The sequence below is a fragment of the Phycomyces blakesleeanus genome (assembly GCF_001638985.1).
Source record: "Phycomyces blakesleeanus NRRL 1555(-) unplaced genomic scaffold PHYBLscaffold_68, whole genome shotgun sequence".
In the NCBI taxonomy this organism is placed as follows: Eukaryota; Fungi; Mucoromycota; class Mucoromycetes; order Mucorales; family Phycomycetaceae; genus Phycomyces; species Phycomyces blakesleeanus.
In genome coordinates this window covers 1-9,043 of record NW_017265203.1, presented here as the reverse complement: position 1 = coordinate 9,043, position 9,043 = coordinate 1, and the positions used below count along the sequence as shown (strand labels likewise).

General features: G+C 42.5%; 4 protein-coding genes across 4 annotated transcripts; all 4 read right to left on the bottom strand.

Moving 5' to 3' along the window:
- Window positions 1–324: 324 nt before the first annotated feature.
- Window positions 325–1,430, bottom strand: PHYBLDRAFT_160911 (hypothetical protein). The gene is made up of 3 exons (XM_018434300.1): window positions 952–1,430; window positions 740–885; window positions 325–653 (listed from the first exon to the last, which is right to left on the bottom strand). The coding sequence occupies exons 1-3, from the start codon at window positions 1,037–1,039 to the stop codon at window positions 642–644; spliced, it is 246 nt and encodes an 81-aa protein (XP_018283100.1). The 5' UTR covers window positions 1,040–1,430; the 3' UTR covers window positions 325–641.
- A 706-nt stretch (window positions 1,431–2,136) lies between these two features.
- Window positions 2,137–2,849, bottom strand: PHYBLDRAFT_153836 (hypothetical protein; the record flags this gene model as incomplete). The annotated part of the gene is made up of 4 exons (XM_018433272.1): window positions 2,137–2,229; window positions 2,303–2,391; window positions 2,488–2,592; window positions 2,660–2,849. The coding sequence occupies 4 exons, from the start codon at window positions 2,847–2,849 to the stop codon at window positions 2,137–2,139; spliced, it is 477 nt and encodes a 158-aa protein (XP_018283099.1).
- Window positions 2,850–3,317: 468 nt separating this feature from the next.
- PHYBLDRAFT_103409 (hypothetical protein) lies at window positions 3,318–3,590 on the bottom strand (the record flags this gene model as incomplete). The annotated part of the gene is made up of 1 exon (XM_018427764.1): window positions 3,318–3,590. A coding segment is annotated over one exon (273 nt), but the record flags the coding sequence as incomplete, so codon positions are not given.
- A 2,682-nt stretch (window positions 3,591–6,272) lies between these two features.
- PHYBLDRAFT_184230 (hypothetical protein) lies at window positions 6,273–7,649 on the bottom strand (the record flags this gene model as incomplete). Its single annotated transcript, XM_018438904.1, has 3 exons — window positions 7,086–7,649; window positions 6,825–7,004; window positions 6,273–6,695 (listed from the first exon to the last, which is right to left on the bottom strand). The coding sequence occupies exons 1-3, from the start codon at window positions 7,200–7,202 to the stop codon at window positions 6,273–6,275; spliced, it is 720 nt and encodes a 239-aa protein (XP_018283097.1). The 5' UTR covers window positions 7,203–7,649.
- Window positions 7,650–9,043: the final 1,394 nt, after the last annotated feature.

Genomic DNA, 9,043 nt, shown 5'->3' with positions numbered 1-9,043 from the left:
TGTGAGTATTGTCTTTAGTGTTGCATAATTCATGAATTCAGTCAAACTCGCTCTGTGGATATAACAATGGGGAAATCTTAATAGCCATACTACAGACAGACATTATCTTTCAGTTGTGCTATACTTCCTTCCGGCGAGTAAGAGAGAACAGCTAGCAAATACGACTGGGTGGGTCTCTTGAACCAATTCAGCTTCTGTGCCGGTGTCGCTGGCGCCGGTGTGTAGTTCATATGAAAAATTGGAGTCTGGATATTCGAGTTGCGGTAATTTTGTTAGTTTTTCTTTCGATATTTTGAAAGCATTGTTATTCTCGTCCCACGTCCAAACACCTTCTTTCTTTAACAATTGGTATTCTTGAATGGCTATCACAGAAATATTTGCAGAAAAAAAAAACGATGATAGAAGTTACAAATGTCTAAAAACATCTGTAGTTCCTAAATCGTAGTAGGCTTGGGCAAGTCTTGGAAGGATCTAGTCCGATACCATTGCCGGACACCTAATACCCGAAAGACTCGGCTTCTGTGACTAATAAATGGCACTTCTTGATACTGATCTTGAGGTTTCATTTCACTAGTGTATTTAGAACCTTTGAGATGTGTACCATATATTCTGTTTCGGTTGCGTAATAAGTCAACTCATCGTCAATGCAAATGGTAAGGAAATCCAGCTAATAAAAGATTTGCTGCATGAGGCATTGTGAAATGGCTGGGCAGTTAGTAACGCCTAGTGGCATTACGAGGAATTCGAAAAGACTCTTCTCCGTGGAAGATGTAGTATTACATATGTCGCCTGGACTCATGGGAATCTGCCAATAACCGGACTTGAGATCTAGTGTCAAGAAATATTTGGCATAAATCAACTTGTGTAATAGATCATCGATATGTGGTAAGGGAAACTAGTCTTTGCGGGTCACATCATTTAGTGTTTTATAATTGATGCAGCATCGTAAAGTATTGCCTGGCTTTGGTACCAATATCAGCGGGGAGCTCCATAAACTATTACTTGGCCGAATAACCCCTTTCACCAACGTCATCTCCATTTCTGTGCTCAGGGCTCAGGGCTCAGTTCTCGGCTGTTTACCGCCTGTACTGCGGGGAATTAATAGGAAGACTACTACCAGATAGATACTGACTACACACTAGTGCATCTGTGATGGCTTGTTCTGGGCTACCATCGTACAGCTCAGGGTATTTTTTTGCAATGCACTTGGTTTTCAGGGAAGAGTAAGAATCGTGTTAGTACTGTTGCTACTGACTGAGCTTCCGTCTTTTCTCGTATCTAGAACCTTATTCACAGTGTCGAGTACCTTTCCATGCTGCTTTGGTTTTTTTGGTATTGAGGAACTAGTCCTGATATTTATTGTGTGTTAAGAAAGAAATACAAATGTTTTTGGAGTTTTCTGAGGGGCTTTAAGATTTAGAAATAAAAGCCCAAGGAAAGTGTATTTTAAATCCAAGTCAGAGAAGATGTGCGAAACAATGGTGTCTATTTTAGAATTAATCGAGGAGATGTGAAAAGACCGGATGTCGAAGATAAAGCTTCAGTGAGTGCACCACAGGGCCAAGATGCTGCTGCTAATAATTTGACATGGCCGAACATGGAAGACAGGTAGTGGGTGGTCAAGGATTTCCAGAGAGAAGATTGTGGGATGAATATCAAATGTCAATGGGGACAGTCCAAATTATTATTATTTTCAGGGTAGCTTCCCATACTGTCCACTTCTGTGGGCACTGGTAAAGGACACGAGAGAGAGTGTCTACCTCAGACAAGCAAATGGGACACTTTTTAGTGACAAATATGGTCGGAGCACAGTTGTATAGGGTGTACTGACACGACAAGGAGTTGAGTATAGAGCGATAGCATATGTTGCGGGAGGTGTAATGGGAGTGGAAAGCCCCAAAATGAACGCCATTGTTTAGCTTGCAAAGGGAGGAGTAAAACTAATAGCTTGTGATTTATTATCAAAGGATTAGCTAGCAGTTGCAACTCATGGTGGTCATTGGGAGGCAATGTAGCGCGCCAAAGGAAAGGCGTGAGCTCAGTAGCTGTATTTTCTATATCCTGAAACAGCCTATCTATCAGACATGACGATTTAGGCCGTTGAACTTGCGTTTGGGAGGGGATAGCTTAGAGGCTCTAATCAAACATAAATGCACCAGAAGCATTAATGCGCTTCCAACCAGAGGTGTTAGGTGCAGAAGAAGCTGTGTAGGTTACACCATCCAGCAGCTTCAGAGAAAGACAAGTGGTGCAGCTCAAAGTGAGAAGAGAAAAGTTTCATGTGATAGAGTCCATAGCACACATGAGAGTGGAAAGTGCACCATTCTTTGTCCTTAAAGATGTGATTCGCAGTATTGCAACCAACAAATGAAGGCGAGGGTCCCCAAAGGACTTGTGTGGATCAAGAAAGTGCTTTATTCAAGGGGTGACAAAGGATGCCGATGTTTAGTTGTCAAGAATAGGTTGTAGCTATTGCATAGTCAGTACTTTCTGTTGAATCTGCGAGTCCAACACGCCTAAGCCTTTTTGCAGTTTCTGAAAACATAGAAGACAGGATCGCCATAGAGAGCATATTCCGCCGGAGGAAACGGCCTAAAATGGAACAGAGTTTGTCGAAGAACCTTTTGAGGACAGTTTTTATTCAAAGAGCATGCCAAACACAGGAGAGAATCAACGTGTTCACGACAGTAGCTCGACATATGACCGAGCGTAATCACTACAGGCGCATGCCACAAGACGATTTGACTGTATTCGGAAGTGAGGTACAGAATTGATCTCTTTGTGTGACAAATGATATCAATGGAAACCCTAAGTACGTGAGAGAAGCGGGATAAGTACGATCGTGTCATAAGGTAATAAGCTTTTGCCGTAGGTGTGTGCGCCACTCTGATAGTGAGGCACCGGACAAGGAAAAGGCTTGTGTCTTGTGTATGTTAATTCGTGCATTTGAAATTCTTAAGTATCCAGATGTCTGTGTAAAGTGCCAAGGTCAGAAGGTGACTTGGGAAATATGAGAGTGTCATCCGCATAAGCCAAGTATTTGACTGGTGGTGGTGAGGGCTGGTCAGTGTGGTCGTCGGTGGATAGACCAAATCCTGGAAGAGAGCTATCGGCGGCTAGTAGGCGGAGCAAAGGTTCGAAAACAAAGTTGAACAGAACAGGGGACAGCATATCACATTTTTGAGAACTCGATTTTGTAGAATTGACGCCAACAAAAAACCGTTGACATTGATTGACATACTAGTGGATAAAAGCGATTATGGGATACAGTGCACTATCGTGTCTAGGAACCAGAACTTTTAAAGAACTAGTCTCGAATACTCGGGGCGTACACGATCATATGATATTTCTTGGTCAACCATCAGACCAATTGAGGTATCAGAAGTGTTTTGGGTGTATTCTATAGCCATGCGAGTCATGATCTCACTGTCAACTATGAACTGTCCCTTCACAAAACCAGTTTTGTAGTGATTGAAAGAGTTTGAAGTATGGATAATTTGGGCATTCAGTATACGAGTAAACACTTTTGCGTTAGTGTTGATCAGTGCGATGGGCCACCAATTTTTTAGGACTGGAGAGGTCCCCTTTCTTTGGGAGGAGTGACAAGTAGGTGGAGCTACAAGAAGATTGAGAGGCTTCTTTGTCGAGAGCGCCATTATGAATTCTCGTTAGAAGTGTGACATACCCGTCTTCACGGAATAAGAGAGAAAGAATCTCGTAGGGCATACCTTCTGGGCCAGGGCTGTGATGGTGGGGGTGGCAGTTGACTGCTTCCCATATACTATTAAATGTTAGTGGAAGTGTTATGGAGGATTGAGTGGCTTCACTCAAGAATTGCTTAGAAGAGACATAGCTGAGTAGATCTCCAACGGATGAATCGTTAATTGGGTTGATACTGTACTGCTTTTCATAAAAGTGCGTGGCCGCATCTGTCATGGTAGCGGGCGTGGTGCACAAGGCTTCTTAGACGGGGTGACGCAAAAAATGTATAACTTTTTAATAGCCTTTGCCAAAACAGTTCTTTTCAAATACCCGGGTGACCGTTCATCGTTTTCTCTCCAGTATTATTGGGCCTTTTGGTCAGTATTTCGACAGTTTCTTGTTGAATAATGAACAATTGGCGTTACACAATAGAAAGCTAGGTGTTGCGGATATTTTCTATTGTAAATTTACGCATTAGATGGTTACGTTTGCTTTGAAGGGCCTTCTCTTGTTGAGTCCGCCAAGCTGTGGAACCACAAGAATGTTTCTTAGCGATCCGTCGGACTTGTGGTATAAACATCACAATTGAGTGAATAACAGACTCTGCAACCAAACACTGGTTCCTTCTTGCTAATAAACTTGACAAGCTAACAATCTCCAGAGCTATTACATACCAAGCATACGTACACTACACACTTATACAGTGTAAACAAACCAAAAATTACACGACAAGGATTTCAATTACAAGCGATTCGAATAGTAATAGATATAAACAATATTGTTTTGATTCTCTTTAATAAATAACACTTTCAAAGTATCTATCTTTCCCAGTATTGAGATACTAACTCATAAACAATCTCGAATACCTCGTTTTTCACTATGAACTGTATCTTCTTTAAGAAGATGACCAGTAGATTGAACATCACACCTATTGCACATGGTTCCAGCTCAAAGGCTTCCATCATTAATACTCCCCAGATGAAAACCATTATCCCAGCTACTTCCAACAGCAAGGATTGAAACGTCAAAGCAAACATTACGAAGCCACTCATCTCTAATACCTCCATTGGCAATGCGTCCATCAACAACTTTCCCACCAGCAACGCCTCCATTAAAAACGTTTCTTTTGAAAATACCTGCGAGTTTGAAGGTACTATCTTCAGCGTCTCCATCATCAGGGAATCAGTCATCAAACCTCCCGTCGCCGACACATACCTTGACAACTCAGAAGACTACTTTAAGAACATGGGCATTATTCAGGACAGCAAAATTCTAGAGGAACGGGTTAGGTATAAGTTGTGTGAGGACAAAAACGAAACTGAATCTTTCCACGATCCTTTTTTCTTTTAGTATTTTATTGACCTTTTGGCATGCTCTGGGTGCATATTTTAAAATGCCATCAAAGTGGACTTGGTGGATTTGAGAGAAAATAAGGATCTGAAAGAAAAGATAAAGGCTGAAAGTATAAAACATGAGCATTTGGTGAATAGGGAAGAGACAAGAGTGTTAAACTAGTGCTGATCTGTGTTTCTCGATTACAATAGATGTCTTCTGTGCAAATACGCCAGCAAGAAAAGGTTGCTCATCAAAGATAAACTTCCTGTGCGCACTCGATATGGTCTTGGCAGTGGTAACAGAAACGATTATTTGAAGTTTTGATCAGAGGAACGTGGGGTGAAAGTTCCACGGGTCAGGAGAGGGTGGGCATCATCAAGGTTCCAGAATGGACAAAAGCGAGAGAGGAAAACATTCCACAATTGAAGCTTGACAGAATATCAAAAGAAGAAGTAATACTGATCTTCGGTGGCGGCATTGCACAAAATGCAGGAAGAGCTAGGGAAGCGAAGGGGCATGAAACGTTGCAAACGCTGTTTTGTTGCGGTTCGATCCCAGAGCAATGTTTACCAGACAGTTAGACAGTGGTGAGGAATAAGGACGGACCAAAATTTGTGCCATTGGATGGATAAGCTGGGCGGTGGTTTTGATGTTGGGCGAATATGATGACTTAGAGACCCAGTGCAGGCTTCACCAAACCTAGCATTGTCTGGTTACACCAAGGACAGAAGAAAGGAAACACCGGGAGAGGTGGGGTCGGAGGAGTCACAGGGTCGAAGGCAAGAAATAAACCAAGGGCAGTGTACCATACTTTCAGAATCAAGCTGCCAAAAGAATTGGCCAATATAGTTACATGCCCAAGAGAAGGTACTCCGAGATTTGCGGGCGAAACAGCTATCTTCTTTAATCGAAAATGCATCAAACACAAGGAGTGTTTTGAGGCTCAAATAATATTCAACAAAAGGTGGTAAATACATACATAGAAAAGCCAGAGGAAAGTGTTGAACTACCGGTGGTTGCAGGCGTAGGTTGGATGGGAGTAAGGCTGAAAGAAGTGAGGTATTAGCGCGATGCGGTGGAAGAAGTGAAGTCGGGAAAGTTGCAGCACTACAAAGGAACAGAAGTGCAATACTAGCAATAAGAGCCATAAAGTGTAATGAAATGAGAAATTTAAGGAAAGGTAACAGAAATGAGGGAGACGAAAAAGAGTGATAGTGCAATATAGGAAGAATCCATCATAATCGAAGAGCTCTTTGTTGATAATCGAAGTCAAGCAGATCCAAACCCCCATATTTGCGTGGCAGACAGAGAAACGGCCAACCCGAGCTACCAAAACCCAGGCGCAGCAACGAGCAAATATTGGTGCGAATGGCACCAAAGAAAGATAGTGGGGCAGGAGTCGCATATAGTACATGAAATACCGAGCTGAGAAAAAGTGAGTTCGTCACAATACCTTTACCACGTACGGACAAGCATCTTTGAGATAGTAGCGTGCAACGGTCACCAAGCTGGACCAGTAAAGCAGCACCGAAAGCTTCAATCTGGGAGATATATGAGCCCAATGAAAAGCCTAGGTAACTGATTTTAGTGGTGGAGTGGCGGTCATGGAGACTGTGGATATCAGCAACATCTAGTACAGTGCCCCAATCCGGATAGAACTGTCAAGACATAGCAACAGTAACCATCTTGTGGAGACTGACTTTCGTATTATATGCTAAGCCAAATGTATGCAAAGGGTTTAGTAAAGTATTATTATCGGCGGGCAAAGAGAGAAAGACAAGAAGTACATCGGAATAGGCGAGAAATCTGAGTAGAGATAGTGAGAGAGAGGGACAGGACGATGAGAGAGAGGGCGGAATCAGAAACTGGAAATTACGGATTGATAGAGAAGCAAGAATGGATCTAAGCAAAGGTTTGAAGGCCGAGTTAACAAGTAATGGAGAAAGGGGATCACCCTGACGTAGTCCCTGGCTCAGTAAAAAAGAAGAGGATATATGGCCATCCACATTTATGTAAATATGAGTAGAGAAAAAAAAAATACTGCATACAGAGTCGACGAGCATGGTGGGAAATCTGGTCCTGGCCATGACCAGACAAAGGTAGCCAGGGTAGACACGGTCATAAGCCTTCTCCTGATCCAAAAGAAGGGTCAACACAAAAGTCATTGGTTAGTTGGGTATGCGACATAGCGAGTCGTGTTAGCAAGTCATTGTCTGCGATCAAATTCTCCGCCATAAATCCAGTTTGAAAAGGTATACTAAGTGGGCCAATACCATAGCATAAATGGAAAGTAAGCATTTTGGTGAGCAACTTGGCGTCACATTTTATCAAAGAGATTTATTGTTAGTTGTGGAAGGAGGTCGTGTCACCTGCCTTGGGGAGGAGAACGAGTGTGGTTTCCAGCCAGGAGGAAAGGAAAGCACTACGTATAGAGTCGTTATAAACCTGAACTGCAATTGTTTTGATGGTCGTATGAGAGAAAAGCCGAGCCCACAATGGGTATGGCAAACCATATATGCCGCGGCCTGAATTGGTGGGGGGTAGCTTTCAGTAAAGCAAGGATTTCGTCCAGTGTTACATCAGCAATTAAATTAGTGGATTAATCTGCAGGGAAACGAGTAGAGTATGGGAAGTTGTCGATGAGTGTGTGTGTAGCGGAATAATCGATGGGTTCCGATGAGTAAAGAGATTGGTAGAAAGAACGAGTATGGCCAAATAAATCAGCAGAGGGAGTGTAAGTCACTCCAGTAACAGGATCGACAAGTGAAGAAATACTTTTGGCGGCGTCTCACTGTTTGAGTACCCTAAAAAAGTATTTGGATGATGTCTCACCAGCTTCACACCACTTAGCACCAGATGTGGTAGCTAGGGTGGATGCCCGAGACAATTGTATGTTAGCGAGCTGATTTTCAATGTTAAGTTGAGAAGAACAGGTATAAATCTCAAATCCATTCCTATCACGACGAAGATGGCGTTCCTGATTCTTGAGTCGACGCTAAACTCGTTTAGAATAAGTGAGGACGGGCTGTTTGATGAGCTGTTCGATATTATTCCAACGAGAACCAATAGACGTGTCATGAGAGAGGAAAAAGTCAGCCTTATCCAGAAATGCAGTAATGAGGGCATCAAATTCATCATATTAGAGATATTGAGTGTTGAATTTCCAGACTCCAGGACCCGATGGGCGAGAGAAAGGAATGGATACTGCAGGGAGGCAGGGATCAGTTGATGAAGGGTTAATAACTGTTATGTTAGGACGTTTGGGGACAATGCTGTGTGGACAGAAAATGTAGTCGATGCGTGTGCGAGAGCTGTGGAAATTAGGTAGCGACAGTCAAGAAGAATTAGTTATGATATCTGGACAATTACCCTGTATGTATCCTTTCCAGTCAGGTGTATGGCTGCAATAATGACTGAGATCACAGTTAAAGTCTCCAAGTCGAGAGACGGGAAAAGAAAGAATAACAGTAGAAAGAGTGCGTACTAAGGAAGAGAAGAATGTACGCCGGTGGGAAGAAATGTTCGGTCTATAAATGACCACAATTACAAAAGGATCAAGGTGATGATCGGTGTGTTTAGCCTTGACAACGAGTGCACGGTTTTCAGGCTAAACATAGAGTTGTGAAAGTTGAAGGAGAGAATCGAAAGAGGAGAGGTCGCAATATATAGTCCATAGGCTGGTCTGTGGTTGAGATGTAATGTGAATATACAAGTGATGTATAGGGAGTAAATGAGTCTCTTGAAGAGCAGGTTATGAAAGTGGAGGGGAGAATATTCAAAGGTGTCAAATTAAAAAAAGTTTTTGGGATTGCGGGTTTTTGATAGTAGAGAGGAAACTTCGACCTTTTAAGGTTTCTTTACAGAGATTTTGTGCAATCATTTATGAACTTGGCTCATCTGAATGGCCAGACTTTTCAGTTTTATCAGTCATAGGTGTGTTACTATCCAGGTCAGTGTATAAGGTTGCGCCTCGGGAGATAATCCGAAAAGTGGGCTCAAGAAGAGA

Excerpts from the sequence above, each read along its gene's own strand:
- PHYBLDRAFT_160911 (XM_018434300.1), bottom strand. The coding sequence starts at position 1,039 with ATGGAGATGACGTTGGTGAAAGGGGTTATTCGGCCAAGTAATAGTTTA. Across the intron at positions 886-951 it reads GGTACCAAAGCCAGGCAATA|CACATATCGATGATCTATTA; the intron begins CTTTACGATGCT and ends AGTTTCCCTTAC.